This window comes from Cyprinodon tularosa, unplaced genomic scaffold (assembly GCF_016077235.1).
Source record: "Cyprinodon tularosa strain WSP-4 unplaced genomic scaffold, ASM1607723v1 ctg623, whole genome shotgun sequence".
NCBI classification, from domain to species: domain Eukaryota; kingdom Metazoa; phylum Chordata; class Actinopteri; order Cyprinodontiformes; family Cyprinodontidae; genus Cyprinodon; species Cyprinodon tularosa.
Genome location: NW_024039367.1, coordinates 193,853 through 215,494, shown reverse-complemented (window position 1 = coordinate 215,494; position 21,642 = coordinate 193,853). Strand labels below are relative to the sequence as shown.

At 35.8% G+C, this 21,642-nt stretch overlaps 1 protein-coding gene across 1 annotated transcript in view; it reads right to left on the bottom strand.

Moving 5' to 3' along the window:
* The window catches only part of LOC119798443 (amyloid beta (A4) precursor protein-binding, family B, member 1 interacting protein), a 34,832-nt gene that overhangs the window by 12,805 nt on the left and 385 nt on the right, over positions 1-21,642 (bottom strand). Inside the window, exons 2-6 of the mRNA XM_038307928.1 lie at positions 12,711-12,770; positions 11,724-11,811; positions 10,137-10,435; positions 6,422-6,499; positions 3,382-3,541 (exon numbers count right to left, since the gene is read on the bottom strand). Of these exons, the coding sequence (XP_038163856.1) occupies positions 3,382-3,541; positions 6,422-6,499; positions 10,137-10,435; positions 11,724-11,811; positions 12,711-12,770 (685 nt within the window). The remainder of the gene's footprint in view (positions 1-3,381; positions 3,542-6,421; positions 6,500-10,136; positions 10,436-11,723; positions 11,812-12,710; positions 12,771-21,642) is intronic.

Genomic DNA, 21,642 nt, shown 5'->3' with positions numbered 1-21,642 from the left:
CCAGGCTATCATCACCGAGTCGGGTTCGGTTGCTCCGTCCCCCGCTGGCTCCCTGCCCCCGTCCGCCGGGGTTAACAGACCAGCCCCGGAGTTGAGGGCTCGGTTTGAATACCCTGTGTGTTTTGAGTATGTGTTGCACGGCCAAAATCGACCAGAATCCCGGACGATTTTTGTTTCATTCTATGCCTTCTAACCAGGCTTGCATTAGGGCTCATACAACAGCAAATATGCCATTTTCAGCCCAACCAATGTTAGACACCTTATTCAGAGACCTTAAGGACCAGCACCAAAAACCCTATAGAAGCATTCCATGACCCATTTAAAACCAGTCACTTAATTATCAAATGTCCTGTGAAAGAGTTTTGTTTTGTTTCTCATTTCTATGTATTTTATTTGTTTTGTATTTATGGTGGTACTTTTTTTATTTAATTTAGATCCATGTAGATTATCTAATACTGACATAGTCTTTATTAAGCGCTAGATTATTGTAATTGGATATATTGCTAGTGCACAAAAATACTTCATAAAAACTGTATTGGATAAACTAACTGAAAAGTCAAAACAAAATAAAAGGACTGAACAAGAAAGTTAAGGAAATAATTTTTTGATTCAGTTTTAAATTTCAGATGTAATGGTTCTCTGAGGCCAGAAGAAGCCCTGCAATACTAATAAGCTAATAGTTCAGTTTAAAAGTTTCAAACTTTCCAGTTGGAGTTACATAATCTCTCCATCATGATTCTGCACTTTTTGGTTCTGTTTAAGTTTCCTTTTTGAGTTTTTCAGTTATGCTTTGACTCATGTATTTCTGTGTTTTCTAATGTACTGGTTTAATGTCCATTTTGTGTTATTCTAGTTGTTTTTGGTTATATTTTTTGAGTTCTTATATATTTCTTGTTTACCCTCTCTTGCCCTCTTGTGTCAGTCTGCTTCTCCTAGCTCCCTTCTAGATTCCTCTCTCCACACCTGCTCCCAGTCTACTGATTAGCCTGGTCTTGGTTCAGTATCCCATTTTTACACCTTCTTTTCCATCACTGTTTGCTGGTTCCTCGTGTGTGTTTTTCCTGATGTCTCTTGGTGTTTTGGTATTTCTGTGTTTTTGCTTCATTTGCCACCTTTTTGTTATTAAATCTGCTAGAAACCACCTCCAGCTTCAGTCTCTGCATTTGAGTCCTCTTCAAACCTCCACTCAACCTGACACTGAGGTAAATGTGTTCCAGTTTTCTGCTTGTGGACCCAATTGGCTGCTGAAATTAACAGCAGCCAATACGGCCAATTTTACAACCATTACAATGAGATTGGCCATAATAAAGAGTAGCCTCCATTTTGAATGTAGAAGCAATGTATGGTCTTCTTGGTTAAAGTGGGACTTAAGATTTCACCGTTTTGGAGCACTTCAGTTGAGTTATTTCCAGAGATAAACTGAACTCAGCATAATTTTTTTTTGCACTAAAAAAAACGACAAGCAGCTGATATATAGTCTAGTCATGTTAGATAATTTGACACAGCCTGTTTTTTATCCCTATGCATATTTAGCAGTAGATCTACTTCAAAATTTTTTTAAAAATTCTCTAATTCTTAAAATCCACTACTGTTTCAAAGGGTCTAAATAAAGATGAGAGGTGCTTGTCTTCATAATAAACAAATAAACCCTTGGCCCACCCACCAACTTAGTCTTTCAGATCTCCGTCACACGGTTGGCATTTGAACTCAGTTTTGCCACTGTCTCCAAATATAGCTCACCAGCAGGGGAAAAACTGGGAATTATATAAAACTGCTGCCATGGTTCCAGACTACAGCTAGACTTCTGCAATCATTAAATTAGCAGCTGGAAATGAACTGTTAGGAGTACAAATCCCTTTGAACTCCATTTCAGTAGTGTGCATGGTAAGCACATGTTGAAGTTTTGGAGCAGCAGAGATTTGTTTGAAGATGTGTTTCTGTTGAGTTCTACGGGTGTTTATTGGGCCTGATTCATCTTTAGCTCTGTGAAGTTGAAGTTTAAATGTAAGCAGAGCTGCTCACATTCAGATCAAATATAACAAAGTCAAGAAGGAGGTTTTGACACGTTTAAAATGAGCCTTCTGTGAAAAGACTTTTTTTCTTTGAGGTTGTGATGGTGTGTAGAATGGCTGACATGACATAAGACAATTTCACTCCACATGCTTTTGTGTCAGGGCAGCAACGGTCATTTTTTTGCAGAGACAGCATTTTGGAAATAGTCATCTGTGTGTCAGAGAGTTAAACTAAATAGGAAGGCAGGGTTAAATGTTTGGGAAAATAAAAGTAGCACAAAGGTTACTGCTTCCCATTCGCTTCGCAAATAAATTAACTGCAAAAAGGGAAGCAAATTCAGGTCTTGACCCATAAAACAGTTGATAAAAATGCAGTTTTTTTTTTTTAACAACTGATAAAACAGATGGAGCTTAAGTAAAACTGTCTCTTCTTTCAGCAAGTTAAAATGAACTTGAATGACGTTTCTTTCCAACCACACATATTGTGCTCTCAAACACCAACATAACCCAACAATTTAATGCTGCATTGTGCTGCAGGTCTTTGCCTCACATTTTCATTGCATAGGGGGTTTCAGGAACTACTGATAATAGCTGTATTTAACATTTCCTGAAGGAGTTAAAGTAACATTGTAGCACATGGCCTGGATAATGTGATGCTGGCGAGGTCCTGAAATTGCAATAAATATAGCTCGGGCAGACAATCATGAGGCTTTTATTTCCGCATGACAGAGGGAGATGACTGATGGTGTCTGACGCAGCACCTGTTCGCACTAACTTATGTTAGAATATAAGCAGGAAATGACATAAAGTGGTTATGGGGAAATATAAGATGGGAGAGAACTGATCATCTAGATAGAAGAAAAAGATTGAATAAAAACAGTAGTCTTAGGTATACTGTTAAAATATATACATATCTGTAGTCCGTCTCTATATAGCTTCATATCTGTCTCTTATGTTTCAACGTTAATTTAAAACAAATAGACTTTTCTTTATATAACTTTTAAGGAACTTCAGCTTTCTTGCTTATTATTGACCCAGTTTAAATAGACGTTAGAGGAATTCACACGACAGAAATTATTTAAATCACAAAAATGCAAAAGTAAATGCTATTAATGGCTTTCTCACTTAGATGTAACATACCCAACACTCTACTTCTCGTAACTCTTTGGGGTGTGATTAAGATGTATTGCAAGGTGTCTGCATTGCAGCTATGCCTCTAGATGACTTATAGTTTTTGTAATCAAACCAAACTAGTTAAACTTTCTTACTTTGCACCATTTCGGTGGTTATTTTGACCACCCCTGTCCCCCATGTCTTTTGGAAGATAATGATAGCAGCGTCACTTGATGGCGGCCATTTATGCACTCACCTAGCTGCAGCTCGTGGTTCGTCTCGCACAGACTCCAGTCTACATTGCCGTCACAATGCGTCTTCTCAAACAAGTTGTCCAGAACCTCCCTGACTGTCTGTCTCTCGTCAACCATCAGAGTCTTGGAGCTGCCATCGTTCATCAGCACCTTCACCACCAGCTGTCGGAAGAAAACCCAAAGAACATAAATGTACTGTTCTTTCTGAAATTTATACAGAAATGTAGAAAAGAACGAAGGAGAAAATACCTAACAAAAACAAAACTTGGAAAACTGAGGCTTTAGTAAATGATTATGTTTTTAAAACATATAAATATAAAAAATATAACCGCGGATGTCTGGGGGACAGTGATTCGCCTACGTTATGAATGCTGGCGTACCATAAAGAATAAATTATGAACAGTTTAGTTTGTGCCTTCAAGTCGACTGCCCATAGGAAGACGTTTCTTGGATATAACCTAACGGAATATCTTCAGAACAGCTCCAAATGACACAAGACTCATATGTGTGAGTAGAACACGTAATGTAATAACGTAAAATCAAGGGCCCAACGTAAAAAAACCCCAAAACAACGGCATTCCCCTTTAAGAGAAGCAGCTTCCAGTAATTAAAAGCCAAATTATAGCTAGGTTACAAGCAGGCAACACCGTGGTATTTCTTTGGTTATATCTGCACCTATTAAAAAATATATCAGAATTTTTACTAAGGCTGCAACTAACGATTATCTTGCAAATCGATTAATCTGTTGATTCTTTTTTCGATTAATTGATTATCGGATAGCAAAATGTTCCTTCAAGAGGATTTTTTTTCCACAAAATTAAACAAGGAGAATTTAAAACTGCCAATTGAGGATATTGACAGACGAGAAAGAGTTATTATTATTATTTTTTAAAAATCTTAAATGCAATTACAATTTTGATATAAATGCTGCTCTTAGTAGGTTGCTCTGTCAGCAAAAGACACATTTTAGAGTTTCTATACTCCAGTTTACAATTAATTGATTACTAAATTAGTTGCCGATTATTTCAATTAATCACGATTAATCCAATTAATTGTTTCAGCCCTAATTTGTACTGTAATTAGCAGCTCCATCCGTCTCAGTTGTTGTGTCTTAAGGTAAGACGCTTCACCCACTTCGTCCACTGATGGCGGACATAGGGCCCTTTGGTGCCTCTGCGTGCGATCTCTCTTCTGTGATGGAGTCCCAGGGCAGCGTTGGCTGCGATGTAGCTCACCATCAGTGTGTGAATGTGTGAGTTAAAGGGTGAACGACCAAATGTAGTGTAAAGCACTTTGGTTTCCTTGGGCTTGTTAAACTGCTATACAAATACAGTCTATTTAGCAATGGTAAACGAGTAGCTAAAAACCAGCTGTGTTTTTGCGTTACATCACTGCATGTAAGCCGCCATGGCACCAGACATGCTGACAAGTCAAAGAAAATAACCAGCTGTATGAATGAAGCATCACAGGCCAAGACAACCCTACCCATTTAATGGAGTAAATGTAATTTTTACACATGTTGCATATTTATGTCATAACTAACACTTCAGTGTTTTGTAAACTGCAGATACACATTTACCGTTTTTTTTTTTTTATGGAATGTAACCAAAAACAAAGGGAAGCAGATACAAGAAGTTTGTATCATGTGTCTTAATTGATCTAGTTCAAAATACAATAGATATAAGGGAGGGATTTCCTCTGACCCAACAGTCTGAGTGGACTCAGTTCTCAGTTATGATGTGTATAGCACTAGGCTTCCAGAGTAAGACTAAATCCAGCCTATAAGTATATGCAGCTTGCTTCTGTGCCTCTTTAATAACATGTACTGCACATAAAATGACTGTTTTTCTTCAAAATGTTAGCTTTAATGAAATAGCTGTGAGCATCATCCCTTCAGTAATTCATTTCAAAGGTCTGTATGTAATGGAGGGTCCTCAGCCAAAGCGCTGACTAAGATTTATTTTAATCTAGGCCAGTGGATTTACTCTTCCTGTCATATGGAAACAAGTCCAGCTTTGGAACGCTAAGGACTTCTCATTAAATCAGCTGACTTCCTGTCATCATGCACATATGTTTTTTTTTGTGGATCTTATCAAGGCTAAAGAAGACATAATAGGTCTGGGTTTGCTGTGCTTCATATGGTTTTTAATAAAAATCAGATATCTAGCTTTTCTCTACTTGTATTGCACATTTCAATTGTCCTCAGAGACCACTGTATACATCTGGAATTAAGACGGACCAAAGGAAGATCTGCTGAAACAATAAAAAAATGTGTCTGGATGTTTGTATGTCACAACTCATACTCTTATGTTTATGCAAAAATTTGTTCACCAGGTTTCTTTTTGGAGAACATTGTTTATATATTCCTGGGAAAGCATTTTGTCCAAGTTTTAAACATTTGACTCAAAAAATCACTCTAAAATAAAAGGACTTTTTTTTATTATTATTATTATTATTGATCAGCATGCAGGAATCACCAAAGCTTAAGCCTGGACTAAACTGGACACAATTCGAAGACCAAGGACAGGGAAGGAGCCAAATACAGGAAACATCTGCTACAGCTAATTAAAACATGTCTGCTTTTGTGCATGTCAAAACTCAGGCACAAACTGTATGTTCTTGCAGAAGTGCTCATGTTATTTTTGATCAGCTACAGCATGGAACTAGGCGACAAATAGCAAAAAGGTCAAAGGATGACCTCCAAATAATCTTAAGACAGCAAAGAAGCTACCACTAAGCAATGTGGTCTTCCACATCCTGCTTGACAAAGTTACATTGTGCCACCAGATGCAAACTTGACTATATTTTGATGCAAAGCTTTACATGCCAGCCTATGTTTAGCTGCTTTGTGACACATTTGAAAATGAGTAAGTGTTACTCAGAAAACAAACTGCCACCCTGAAGGATGTTTGCTAGATAAAAATAACCATCTGTAAATGTTAGTAATTTCACCTCGAAAAGCACAGAGGAAGATAACCATGGCAAAACTCACAGCTCGTCTGAATATAAAGCATTTTCTATCTAGGTAACTGTAAATCTTACCTTTTTAACTTTGGCCTCCTTAAGCTTCTCCAGGGCAAGCTTGATTTTATCCGCCTTCATCTGAGCTTCTATTTCTTCCTAAACAGAATAAAGGAACTGAATTAGTTGATGTTGGTTTGAATTAACACTTGGATGTTGAAGGATACATCATCCATTTTCAGTTCTTCCTTTTCTGACCTTCAAAAAAGCCTTTTAAATTATGAATCACTTTAATTGTCCTATACTCTAAACATACAGTGGTTAACAGCATAATCACATCTAAGATGTTACTTTCTTTTTTAAAAGCGACATTCTAAGTATCATTGGTTACTTTTTCTAAGACATTTTCTCACTAGTACTCAACTATTTACAAAGAATGTTTTGTTTTTCTGATCCCTACTACAGTGATTCCCAACCAGAGGTACGCAAACCCCTAGTGGTCAGCAGGGCATTGCAAAGGGCACATGAAAATATTGTATTTCTCAGGTAGTAAAAGAAAATAAGGGTTGATGAAAACAATGTAAAACTAATTAAGTCAGTCTGACTATAATTTTGTTCTGTAACTTGTTCCCCATTCATCAAGTTTATAAGTGATTATGAGGGAGCTCAAGTTTTATAAATACAGGTTTATAATAGGATTTGATTTTGTATTTTGTATTTTTTTAATTCCTTACTAACTTCCAGGCCACGTACATATGTTTTTCATGTATTTTAGATGGAAAGAATATTCCTAAGAATTAAATGCTCAGGTTAAAAGATATAGTAAAAGTGTTTTTATTTTATAATCAGTTATTGTACATTCCACTTTTGGACGGTCATCAATACTTTTGGCTGAGTGGGGGGTACTCCTGGTAAGACAAAATGCTCAAAGGGGTACACCGGTCAAAGGTTGGGAAGCACTGCCTCACTACATCATTTAGACACTGCAGATTGTGCTCAGGGGCGCCTGTGCATAGCAGCCTCACATCTGTCAGTGAGCCCTAGGGCAGCGTTGGCTACACCACAGCTTACCACCATCAGTGTGAAGGTTTGCATGAATGAGGGAATTACTGAATGTGGTGTAAAACAATTTATACAGTAAATAGCATCTACCATTTATTTTATTGCAATGAACCAGTTTTGTTTAAACTACTTCAAACAAGACACAGCTTGTTCCTTTTTCGTTTGCTATATACATATGGTTAATATGGACCTGACATCTTTAATTTTAAACTTCATCTTTATTTTTTTTTATTGCTTTTCTCCACATCTCTTTCTCAGGTACAATTACCTGTCATGAAATAATAAAAAAAAGGGAGTTATAATCCAAAGGAAAAAGCATAGAAAGCTTTGAAATGAGAAAAAAAAAACTACTGATCAAGAAAAAGTGTGGTTTAGTTCCTTAGGAGTAAATTGTTAAATATGTTATATACCCATATATTAGTTAAGCGCTAGACATTATTTTAATCATACCTTAGCTATCTCTTAAAAAGGAAATAGTGTTGTTTTCAGTTGAATTTTTTTATAGATGGAATTAATAAAATTTTCCCTCCAGTCTTTTAGTTTCAAGCAAACAGAACTATTATTTATTTCAGGTATGCAGTAATGTCACCAATGAACATTTAAAGATTGCCTGTAGCTTAAAATGAACCTGTACACATCTCGCTTACCAATGATGCAAGCTTTGCCTCAGCACACTTGGTGTTTTTTACCACGATAAAATGAGGTCACAAGCTCTGTTAAAGCAATAAGCATCCGTCTACCATACCTATATCCAACCATTCAAGGACTGACACTTTTTTACCTCCACGGGACCCCCTGATCCTGTTACAGTCTTCACATGGTTGTGTGTTTGATCTGTTCCAGACAGGCCCTCATCTGTTTGCCCCCCCCCATAACTTCAACAGATGGATCTACTTAGCTTTGACCTCAATGTGTGTGACAGTTAGAGAACCTCAACTGCTTATTAGAGGTTTACAGAGAAAAAAAAAAGAGCAAGAGCCTTGTCAAAATTATCTTCAATAAGTTAGATGTTTTTTTTTTTATTACCTCTGGTTATGTTTTGTGTTTGTTTCTCTGCCTGTCCGTCTGTGTACAGGATAACTTAAAAAGTTATGAATGAATTTAAATGACTGTTTTACCAAAGGTGCACCTCATTCCAATGAACAATCCGTTACATTTTGGTGATGATCCACGTTGCAATCCGGAAGCAGTGATTTTTTTAAAGGATTCTTTAGAATATAAAATCCCTTTAATGTCCCACAATGGGGAAATCCTGGTGTTTACAGCAGCAAAAAGATGATAGAAAAAATGGTCACATAAATGTGGTCCTTAGAAAAATGTATAAGGATAACATACTAGTAAAGAGTTAAAAGATAAACAATAAAACACTGCACTGTAAAGTGTTTTAACAATATTAAACTGTGCACCTGGAGAATAAAATAACCAATGTACAGCTATAGCCATTTTTACAGTAATGGATATTTGAAAAATAGCAGCAACATCAGATATGTGCAAAAATAACAACAGCATATTTTACTAAGGTAGAAACTGCACAAAATCAGCATGAATGTAACAACTTATTGAGGTTTTTGGGAACAGTGGCGGTTATAGAGTCTTACAGCTGCTGGGAGGAGGGATCTGCATCGACGCTACCTGGTGCATTTAGGGTGCACCAAATAACATTTGGCTGACAGCCTCGGCATCGGACCCAAAAAAGTCCACAACTATTATACTGAAAATAAAAAAATAAAACACAGGAAAGGTGAGCCATGCCTCGCTTAAAGTCTCAATCTGCTGATCAACCAAGAAAGCAGAGTGCAGAGTGAATGGAGGAGAGAGCAGAAGAGAAACCAGAGGCTGCAGAAACACACGCCTTGTTTATAAACTTATGAAAGGATTTTAAGGAAATTGTTACCAGAGGTGCACCACATACCAAGGAAGAATTCATTAAAATCTGGTAATGATCCAGATCATGTGTGAGTTTCAGCTATACAGTAGGTGTAAGTCACAATTTGGGGCAAAATGTGGTACTAGGCAGAGGTCTGCGCTCTCTGAGTGTTTTTCAAGTTTATTTAATAAAAAGATTCATTAAAATCCAAATACATTTAAAAAAAAAAAAAACGAAAACCACAAGTTTAAAATCATTGTGGGTTCTCTGATCCAATGAAATGTATTATTAGGTGCTTAAACAAAGATAATTGGTTAATTATCTTTTTGCAAGTATTACCTTGACCTGATGCTTTTTGTGGCAATATCTATTTATGCATTTATTTATTAATCTGCTGTATTGGTAGAGTTTATTTAAATTTTCTGAACTATATGAGCCTTAACTGGCTTTTAAGCATACTTCCAGAGTTTAACAGGGTTGAGATGGGGACCAAAGACGAAGAAGAAAATTAGACCGTGATTAATTCCACCCAATTGGAACAGCCATTTATATGTCCATGTTTGTACTGACCCAAATTATCACCAATAGAAAAAGTAAACAATAAATGAATGACTTAAACGATAATAAAAAGTGCCAAATAAAATGCCTTTCAAGCCGGTGATAAATGTATGTAACCTTCTCAGTTAAAAGGACAAAATATGACAGCTACGTTTCTGTTGTTCAGCCGTATACCTAAACAGAAAACTCTTTCAGATGTTTTGTTACCTTCATCTAAACTCTCACTTCTTTTTAAAAAAACCGGACCAGTTCCTGTTAACCTACTGTAAAAAGGTCATTGCTGATTGTATTTAAAATGAGGCGCTGTACCATTGTGGGCTTTGCTGACTGAGGAGGAGGAGGCGGCAGAGGCGAGGTGTTGGAAGAAGATGGGGTGGTGACGCTGCTGCTGGTGTTGTTATTTCCAGGAGAAGTTGATGATGATGTAATGGAGGAGGCAGGCTGGAAGCTAAGCCCTTTAGGTGGAGGCGGTTGGTCTGATGAAGATGATGGTGGCACATCCAGACCTTGTATTTCTGCTGCCAGTTTCTCTTCTGTTGCATTGAGGTCGGCCACCAGGTCGGCCATGAGGGCGTCCAAGTCATTGTCTTCTAGTTCGTTTAGGGACGCTGAAAAAGAAGAATGGAATTATCAAGACATAATCCAAATGTTTCAGAATACTTAAAAATTAGAATAAAGACTGAGAAATAATGTCCAGTTAAAGAAAAAAAGACTATCTCTGTATAACTTGTTTTATTTAGCTTCCAGAAACATGGTATATGGGAGGTTTTCTTTCATTATAAACACTGTGATTTACTTTGAATAAAGAAACCCAGATAAGTCTGCTGATGCACAATTTTGTCATGTGATGCATTATTTTCCCTTCAGATGCTATTTTTAGTTTTACTTCCAGTTCTAAATGTCATACACTAAAGAATAAACAATTACTGCATGAATCAGCAATGATGAAATAAACTCTTTTGATCATCATCATTAGTTAAAGAAAGATTTACTCCTGCGTTATAATTTGGGTGTGGGATTATAAGCTTTTTTTTTAGAGCAGCTTTTCTACACAAATCTAAGCATTTAAGTTTTTTCACATGTTGACTTTCAATCAGGTGTTGTTAAATGCATAATTGCCTATTTCTAAACTAAAACTGATGCATTCTTTTCACAAAATAATATAAATTTTAACACTTATTTTCTTCATTGTTTTAATTATTCAAGTTCACATATCTATCTATCTATCTATCTATCTATCTATCTATCTATCTATCTATCTATCTATCTATCTATCTATCTATCTATCTATCTATCTATCTATCTATCTATCTATCTATCTATCTATCTATCTATCTATCTATCTATCTATCTATCTATCTATCTATCTATCTATCTATCTATCTATCTATCTATCTATCTATCTAATCTCTAATCTAATCTCTAATCTAATCTATCTATAATCTAATCTATCTATAATCTAATCTCTAATCTAAAATATCTATCTCTGAGTTGTTAATTTTTTAGTTGCAGTTTTTAATCTAAAAATGATTCTGTAAGATCAAGTGAAGAAATAAAAGAGGAAGGGGAGAACAAAGATAGGAGTTGCTTGTCATATCTGGGTGTGACCTTTCTGTGAAATACTACTGGTTTCACAGCCTGTTTAGGACACAAACACAAAGTGTGATGAGGCCTTTTTTTCTCAAAGGTTAAACATAAAAGAAAACAGAGCAGAACAGCTAAGTGATTCTCTTTCTCTCTAGATATCATTGGTTACTTTAATTTTCCATTTAACTGATAAAACTGATGACCATGTCCTGTCTTTACTCAACTTTAGACATCAAATGGAGCGCCGTTGTGTAAGTTTTCTCAGAATAGCTCACAGTCAGAGAGAATGACACTAAAAAGTAAAGTCACCATTCAAGTCATTGAAGCCGATGGAGAGGTTGATTTCTTGCTCAGCGCTGGGGAGTGGTTTAGGAGGGACTGTTTCCTGTCCAAGACTCTGCAAAAAATAAAAAGAAAGAGTGTATACTTTTTTTTTTAAGATGTATTCCTTAGAGGTTCAATGCAAATCAAGTTTCTATGTACATCATCCAGTTCTAAAAATAATTCTGAGCATAGAAACTGTATCTCAGTTCTTTGAGACAATGATTGAAAGATCTCTGATCAACTAAATGATCGGCATCTAATAGGCAACTGAAATATATCTAGAGTCAATATCATGATTAACTGATAAATCATTATTTAAAAATGAATATATATATATATTTTATTTTATTTTTTGTATAATTTATAAAAAAAAAATTTTTCTTTACACTACTACAATAAATCCTCACGCAGTAGTTATTTTGTTTCATATTTTGTAGAAAACCCGTTTTATCCTAGTCCTGTTTTAAGATGGTGGAAGGTTTATTTAGTTATACTCATTATTTCAATATTAAATTTAAGTTTGCGTCAGTTGTGACTTTCAACGTGATTAAATCTTGATAATGCATCTATACAAATGCTAAATGCAAAACTTTGTTTTGCATTTAGCTCAATTTGCCCCGAAAAAAAGCGATGTTAATTAATCCATTTCGTAAAAACGAAATATAACACAGTGATGCTATTGGAATCAACCACATGAGTGGAAAACTCTTTTACTTGTATTTGAAAACATTAAATGACATTGCATCACAGCCATTGATGTCCTTCTTTATATTTTTCTTTCCGTGTATTGATTTCTGCTCACAGCACTTGCTGATAATGATTAACTCAACTCAAAGAGAAAGCAAGAGAAATTGAAAAAGTTAATTGGCTCATTAAACAGTAAAAAAAAAAAAAATCTATCAAACTGGTCAATAATTCCAAGAGAATAAGACCTTATACTGAAAGTCCAAAAAAGTTACAAATATTTCTCACCTGCGTAAGGAGGTCCATTTCCCCCAGCAGGTCACTAAACATGGCATCAATATCATCCATCTGAAATAACAAAAATGATTGGTTAATTGCTAAGCTTTTACATGGATAGATTTAAAAAAAATCAGCAAACTTTCGAAAAATAACATAATTCAATAAAGGAAGTGTGACTACAGCCCAACTGGGATTGTCAAAATAGAAAGGGATTCGAAATATTTATAACATAAAACAGGAAGCAACATTGTGTTTTATGAGTAAAGATGCTAATACAATCATTTAACTCTAACACTGCTATAAAGAAGAACAGAAATAAAAATATTCAATTTCAACCAATTTTTTATTTGTTAGTAATGTGCCGCCATAGCAAGCTGCTTTTTAGTTAAGTATCCACCCACCATACCATTGCTTCAGAGATAGGCTGAAGGCTTGTGCGATATGTATAAAGTCATATTCTTTTTTTATAAGGGAAAAAATTAAATATGAAGTAAAATCTTGCATAATGTTCCTTTTTACACACAAAGCACCACCGAATAGCTGGTTGCAAAAAAATTAAAAACAAGCTATAAAGACTAGATACCATTACTTTGTAGGTTGTTGTTAATGGGATCCTTCTAGAATTAATATAGAATTCAACTTTATTCTCATTCCACTGTCACAAGTACAGAGCAACAAAATGAGGGGAGCAGTTGGCTACCATTTTCCAGCGCACAGGGAGCAGTGTGGGGTAAAGGGTCTTGCTCAGGGAGACAGGGTGGTAGTGGGGGATCAAACTCACAACCTCAGGATTCAAAGCCCTAGGCCCTATAACCACTAGGCCGCCACTCCCACTACTATACATAAGAGAAGGAGATACATCAGAAGGACATATGAGAACTAAAAATATTGGGAAAGTGCAAAACAAAATGTGCAAGAAGTAGCAAAATATGTACATTCATCAAATATTACTTTCGTGTTATACTTAAAAAGTACTATTCTACCTGATGCAAAGTTAAAAGTAGTGTTTTGCCAGTGCCATTTTTGGCCCAGATACCGATGCCTGGCTATGCAGTATTGACCGATACCATCTGTTTGAAATTGATATGTGTGTGTATATATGAAGAACTGCATAGTACTTGTATGTAAAATATTTGCCATCATGGATTTGTCAAGCTGTTGCTTTCCTTTGTGAAGCAGGAAAATGACTAATACAAAGTAAATCCAGTATAACTTTTTATTTCCTACCTGGAATGGGTGACAATAGTTAAAATAAACTTTTGGCTCTCAAAATCGCTGCCCTATTTGTTGGTACTCGCCGATACTGATACCACCGTTTTAGTGCTGGATCGGGGCCCTGCCCGATACTGGTATCCGTGCAACACTATTTTAAAGCAACTGGATGGTTGGAAAGTAGTTATCTAAAACTACTCTGAGGTTTTTCTTCAGATTCATGTAAAACATTTTGATATTTGTGTGCCGATTTCTGCAAAGTGCAACTTACTTTCTATAGCTTGTAAAAGTGGTGTTGCTGTGGATGTAATACTAGAGCAATACCAGAAGACAGTAGAAGTAGATAGAAGAAATCCGTGCATGGATTCTTCAGCTTGCTTAAAAATAAAAACATTGCGATAATTTTGAACGATAGAAACGTTGAACACAGCTTTAGTTTCTTAAGGCCATCAGGGATAAGTGGTTAGTGTAGTGATTGACCAAGACCAGAACCTTTAGAAGAACATAAAGACAATTACAAAGTTTGTCTTTCATCACCAGAGAAACAGTTCCAAGTTTAAAGGACTAACGTCTAAACAGGATTGAGAGTCTTAAGTGTAGATCAAGAATCCTGCTGCCTGCTTCCTCCTGAAAAGTAGGAAAGTGGAGCACATCATCTCAGTTAAAAACCTATAGTCCCCTTTAGCTGTTCAGTCTGACAAACCTAAGACACGTAACCACTTTAAGTCTGTAGTATAACTCTGCTTTCTTCTCTTTTTTTTTCTCATATGTTCTGATCATGTACACCATTGTCTTGTTGATGACATGTGCTCTACAAATAAACTTCCGAGACCTTACAGGGGATTTAGAGCCTCCATGTTGATAGCCTCTATATCCATGAGGCATGTGCTTACATTGGAAGTCCAAACATGTTGTAAAGTCAAATTAAATGAGCTATCATCCAGCTATTGGGTCTGCTAGTGTCTATTATTAGAAATCAATGAACAAGGTGGACTGGTCACCCATGCAATAGCTATATAGAAATCCTATTTAGCTATGAAGGTAATGCTGTTTATTTTTTAGATTGTATACTCAGTTGATTGACAGTGTTTTCTAGACAGCAGCTCGAATGTATGCATGACTTCAGAGCCTCAAACCCTTGCTTTTGAGGTTGAGAAATTAGATTTTGTAACCAACTGAGCGTAATATCTGGGCTCAGTGGAGGAAGTGGCTGAGATGAGGGTACTGTCCAAGCTTACATCCATCATGGATTACACCTTCCACCTTCTGCACCAGACTGTAAAGGAGCTGATCAGCTCCTGTAGTGAAAGACTTTTACACCCTGTTTGTAAAAAGGAGCACTACCGCAGTAAATGAATATTCTCAATATTACAACCCTACTAGATTACTAGATTAGATTAGAAAGATAAGAAAAATGCCTGATTTACAATAGCAGACTACATCACCAAGTCTCATCTTTTGCAGATCCACTTTTCTCTACAAGACCGTAACTCCTGGACTGCTTAAGTTATGGTGTTTTAACGCTGCCATTACAAGAAACGTGCGTAAAATGGTGACCATCCAATCACAGACCAGATTAAGTGGCATTTTAGATGTTTGTAAAGTGAGCTTGAGCTGCTGTTTTCCGCTTGGTCCCAGGGCTTGACGGGTGTCTGTTTACTGTAGTGTAACATTGTTTCTGGGCAGTAAAAAGTGCAGGGGACATGTCCCAATGTGTCCCCCTCCAAAAATTACGTCCGTACCTTAATAAGATGTTATTAGATTTCCTTACTGAAACACCATTTGGTGCGATTTCCTTTAAGGAAAACCTAAATTTGATTCCAGTATTCTGGTCGTCTTCTGGCATTAGCTACAAATGTAACAAAGTATCCTTTCTTTGAAGAAAATTAGGCTAATAGTTCCACATTTAAGCAAAAACAAGGGGCAATTGAAAACCACAGACAAGACTTGAAATGTAGTTAACCAAACAAACATATAAGGAAAGGCTGAATGCACATGCTTTCCACACAGCACATGTTGACATGTAAGAAACACTCCTCTAAAATATGTGCAGGAAAGTTTTCCCTGCGGCTACAATATCTTGCCAAACATCTTTAACCCACCTTGATAGGAGAGAGTGCATGCATAACTTCAGGGTTTCGATATTTGTCAAAACCTGCCATGTCATGTTGTGCATGTTAAACCAGTGAGTCTCATTTTGTGTCAGTTTTTCTGTAACATACAAAGCAAGCTAGAGCTGTTAAAAAGGTGCAGGGCACCAGTATCTCTTGAAGCGACCTTGATTTACATCTGCCTTCACACAAACACCACATTCTAACACCAGTTTATATAAAGAGATGCAGTCAACCCTTTTGAAACTACAATATGATTTCAAATGCATGGTTCTAATTATGGTTTGTGAAAGTTTAAAGAGGGGGTAGCTGAAGACAAAAGATTATACAATTTTTAATAAATACAAATCAAACAACCACTTTGAAATCTAGAAAACTATTATCACTATATGATCAAAAATAATTATTAGGACAAATAAAAATAGCCCAAAGAACCACTATAGTTAGAGTGTTTTCCCTGCTCCATAACACACTGTAATTATATACAGTCAGCTGTACCTGTAATGTGTTTTTTGCTGCCTCATTTCTCAAAGTGAATATTATGCTAGTCCTGAAGGTGCCATCAAAACAAGGCACTGGTTGCAATTTCTCACACTGCAAAATAGGCATTAGCAGTAGAAAAGGGTGGATGTGTTGTTTGTTGCCATGATGCAGGCTGATGGTGGTTTGCTCATGGCAGAAATCCACTACAGTTTGCCCTTGACCTTTGACCTTGTACAAGCATCTAACTTTTTCCACCGAGAGGCAAAATGATGATGCTTTTATTTGTTTGCTTGTTACTCTGTAACTGAATGACAAATGGTTGTTGGATGCTAATGTGGAACAATGACTTATACTTCCTAAATTTGATTAACGGAAGTTTTAATATGGCTGAATTTAATCCTCTTAGGGGGATTATTAAAGAATGACAGACCCCTAACTTTAATTGTAGGGTTTGAAGTTTCTCTAGTATTAGTTTTTGTTGATTTTTTAAAATTTTTTTTAGTTAGGGTTTTTTCCTTGTTAGGTTTTAATTTTCTACTTAAAGAAAATTGTGTTTTGGTATTGTCTTAAAACTGTTAGTAGTTTTGCTATATTCTGTTTATTAACTGTTAAGGGTTGGCCAAATTAATTTGGTTTGTTTACCTTTTGCCAGTTGTTTTCTAGTTTATTTCTCTTGCTTAGTTCTTAACATTTTAGTTTGTTTTGTTCAGACAGATACAGTACTCTTAGTTCGTTTATTGCAGTGTTTACGTTTTACGATTTCTTCCTCAGCCAGCGACTTCTGTTAATCAGTCAACGATCACTACGATAAGTGTTGTATAAATAGTGCTGGCAGAAAGGAAGGAACTAGGAAGAAGAAGCAGTGTGCTTCCCAGTGCTAATTCAGTTAGCATAGGGACCTCATGATGTTCCTAGCTGTCGCTAGGAGCTTTAAGGTTGCCCACATTCCTTAGCATGACTGTATTATTTGTAATAATTGTATGTAGCAGTATGCAGCTCTTACAACAAGAACTTTAAGGTACCATTCACGGTCCTACAGCAATCCATTTTATTCCTCTGAGAAACATCAAGATAAAGAAATATATCTGGCTGGCAAGAGCTCACAACAGGTATATCATGTCACTAAATAGAGGTATATGTCCTTTTGAAGTGGGTAAAACTGCTGAATATATCGGGATAAAGTTATAGTACCTGAGTATTTTACTCTTTTTAAGTTAAATAATTTTGCCGTTTATGCCCCCCAATGCAGCTTAATGTATTTCTGATGCTTTATTAAGCTTCTTTACAGACAGCTTAGGAAAATAATTCTGATTTCAATGTGTGGCCAACTAGACAGCCTCAACTCTGCAGGATGCTTCCCATTCTGAGGCAATTGAATATTGAGCCATATATTCCAAACAATGTGCATAGTTAGGTTGTGGAGAGTTTGAGCCGACTTCTTTGGGGGTTTTCATCATATTTGCGAAGGGCACGCTGACTGGAGAGGAAGTGGTAATAGGGTTAACTTCCTGTCATTCTACAAACGGAAATTCTCTCGGAAATGATGTCAGCAACCACCTGCAAGCTTTATGGGCGCTCCTTTCTTCATTCTCAGCACGCCTCTTGGAAGGCGATACTTTAGGTTGAAGTTAAACCCTGACCAAATTTCGAAAAGCCATTTCTTAAGTAACAGCCCTAGATTTACTGCAGATTTTTCCTATTTTCTTTACCATGCATTATATGTTATATTTTGTCATGGCGACCATAAAGCAACCAGTAGGATTTTCGAACCCAGCTCACATAAAGGAAGATTTACTCTATCAGTCAAATGGCTTTGAAATGATAATCTCAGAAGCCCGAATGGGTGAAACAAACACTTTCTCTTACAAAAAGAAAAGAAAAGCGATTGCATTTGGAAGAGTTGAGAAAACATCTGCCAATGAAGACAACATTTGACCTGATCCTTAAGACACTTCCTCCTCAGATAAGGCTAAAATTGAGTCACATACGCAATGGTGCATGCTTTAGGAAGCGTTGCATTGCAGCTGAGAGACAACCACGAAAATGAGTCTCGAGTGAAGAAGGAATACTACTCTAAAATACTCTGATATGATGATAAACAAAATTCTAAAAAAGTCAAACTTAGAAAAACTTTTGATAAAATCCTTAAAAGAAATATGCTATTAAACAAATACCTTTTTGTAGTGCTATGAGGCTACCTTGTACATTTTTTGTTTATTAATAAAAAAAAGACCCCCCGCCCCAAAAACGAAAAAAATCCAATTGCAGCTTACTATAATTTTTTGTTGTTGAGTATAATTTTTAAATTCAAATGAGTTCAGTATTCCTAGATTATAAAATTCTTCTAGTAATGTTAAACGTTGCGTGTTTAACAAGGTTTTTATTGAACAGGGTTTTTAAGTAAATGGCCATAATAACCATTTTACTGTTTTTTGAGGGGTGACTCCCTGCAACTTTTAGATGTGCTTCTGCTTCAACACATCTCAGTGAAATAATCACGTCATAAAGCTCTGGAGGACTTCACTGCATGCTGAGGCAGTTGTTCAGCTATTTGATTCGGCGCTTTGACCCTGGATGACTTGTGTTTGACATCTCTGGTTTTACATTTTGCTGGTTTACAATATATAAAGGTTTTAAAGTTGGGTGTTTAGGTTTAGAAAGACTGGAGCCATGTCAGAGCCAAAAACAAAGACCATCATAAAAAAAATGTTTATAGATGTTTGTTTCTGAAGTTATTAGATGAATTTACTACAAATTATTAAGTTGAACTTATAAAGTTACATTTTTAAAACAATGTGGGTATAAATTCACATCATAACAGCCCTATAAAGCTAATAAAATGTGTTCAACTGAACTGACTAAATTTTGCAGGAAACCTGGCAACCTGCTCATCATGTCATGTTTGTTTGGGCTTGTTGCAGAGCATACCTCACAGTTATTCTTGCATTTTGGTTTTAGTCTTAATCTTACAACATTTCAGCAGTTCTGATTTTCTGCACTTGAAATTTTTTACTCTCTTCAGTTGCACTTTTTAACCAAAGTGAGTTTATTTTCTGAACATCTGGAACTAGGGATGCACGATATAATCGGCCCCCTATCTGGTATCGGCCTGTATCGGCCTTAAAACTGAATATCGGACATCGGCCACCCCACCGATATTTAACCCGATATTTGATCAGCTTCTGAGTTTCTAAAGTCTAAAAAAATAAAAAATAAAAATACTACTTCTTCTTCTTCCTCAAAAATGTCTAAACACGGGGGAAAAATATTGATACATTATAATATCACAATATCTTCATATGCTGATATAATGCCATTTAAAAACACCATATCAATCTCTTTTACTAATGAAATATTGCTAGATGTCTTCGTTATGCTACGAAATCCCCGGAAAATTTACAAAATTTTGCCATATTTTTATATGTTGGTATATTGACGCGGTATCGATCTATTTTACTAACAAAATCTCACAAGAATTTGCAAAATATCACGAGAGTTTGTAACAGAACGATGAAATTTCACAAGATTTTAAAAAGTAAAATAGATCGATACCGCGTTTTTAAAAATCAGTTTGATATCAGTATATGAAAATATATTTGAGTATATTATTTTTCAAAGTGTCAGAAATGGATAACAAAACTGCTATTTTCAATGACTACTTATTTTTGTCCAGCTTTAACATCGATATCGATATCGGTTATCAGCTACATGAGTTTTAAAATATCGGCAAAGCGGATATCGGCCAAAATCCCAATATTGTGCATCCCTATCTGGAACAACCAGCTTTACTCTGATAATAAAAGCGTAATACACTTTAACCAGCTCTGATTAAACTCCAGTTTAAACATGACTCCTTTTTAATAAGAATATTAAATAAGTTAAATCAATTAATTTGGCAATGTGCTTCACCTTTGGTTTTCTTTTGCTTTACTAAAACTACTTCACATTGTGTAAAATATACAGTAGTTGAAAAAAAAAAGGTGATTTATCTGCTTGATTATTCAGAACTTAAGTGCATATGCATAATGTCGGTTAAGTGGCTGTTTTCTCGGTAGAGCTACTGCAAAAAGAAAACAAGCAGTTGGAAACTTAGGGCTATGTTCCCTGTGAGGAGAGATGGAGAGAACAATGACAGTTTTCACTTCCTCTTGCACTGACATCCTTCATGTTTCTGAACTTATATTCAGATCTGAACATAGAGTGAAAATGCAGAACTGCACAACAATTATAAACAGAACAATCTGATAAATACTCATGCAACCTGTATCTACTACTTGTCAAGCATGCTGCATGTTTGCACCACTTTATCCAGTAAGTCTTGACAAAAAGCCTTTAAGATTCAGCTAGTCAATGCAAAACAGACATCTGCTCTACACACCAGCAACTCTGTATTACCAGGATGAGATCTCAATACGTACTTCGGTGACTTAAGCGTGTTTTTTAGAGAGCTGGATTGACTGCAGAGCAAAGTAGAAAAACTCAAAAAAGATAGCGCCTCAGGACATAAAAATCAGCAAACTGAACTGACAAGAAACAAATCAAGATTTCTTATCTTTTTTTGCAAAGTTTTTTTTTAATATAGTTTAATACAAAAGAACCTAAATTTTTCTGCAAGTTTATATATCTTAACACAGAATCCCCCGTTTGCATATGACTCACAGACAGAGTACACAGTGACTAAAATGGTCCCTGACAACACAAAAAACTAAACCTTTACTTCATCCATTTGAAAAGATGAATTTAGTTTACATAAATAAATGCAGATCTAAAAATCGAGATTTGAAATGTTTCTTTTATAAGTAAGCTGTCAACGTTAGAAGATTTTAAAAAACAACCTATCAGTTTTATGTGGTTATTGTGTAAGCACATCAAGTCTCAGGCTGAAGAAGGTTACACCCAGATGGAAATAAACACATATGAAGATAAAAACCCTTTTTATCACTTCATTGTATAACACATGGCAGCTTTATCTCCACAAAATAATGGTGTGGTTTACTAAGCTTAACAAACATTATTTTCTCATTTTCTTAAAATTACTCCTGTCTCTCAGTTGAAGCAAATGTGTAAGATTTTGTTTTTATTGCATCTCTTATAAAGAATCTGTGTTTTGTCAAAGAAAAAAAAGAAAAACCAAT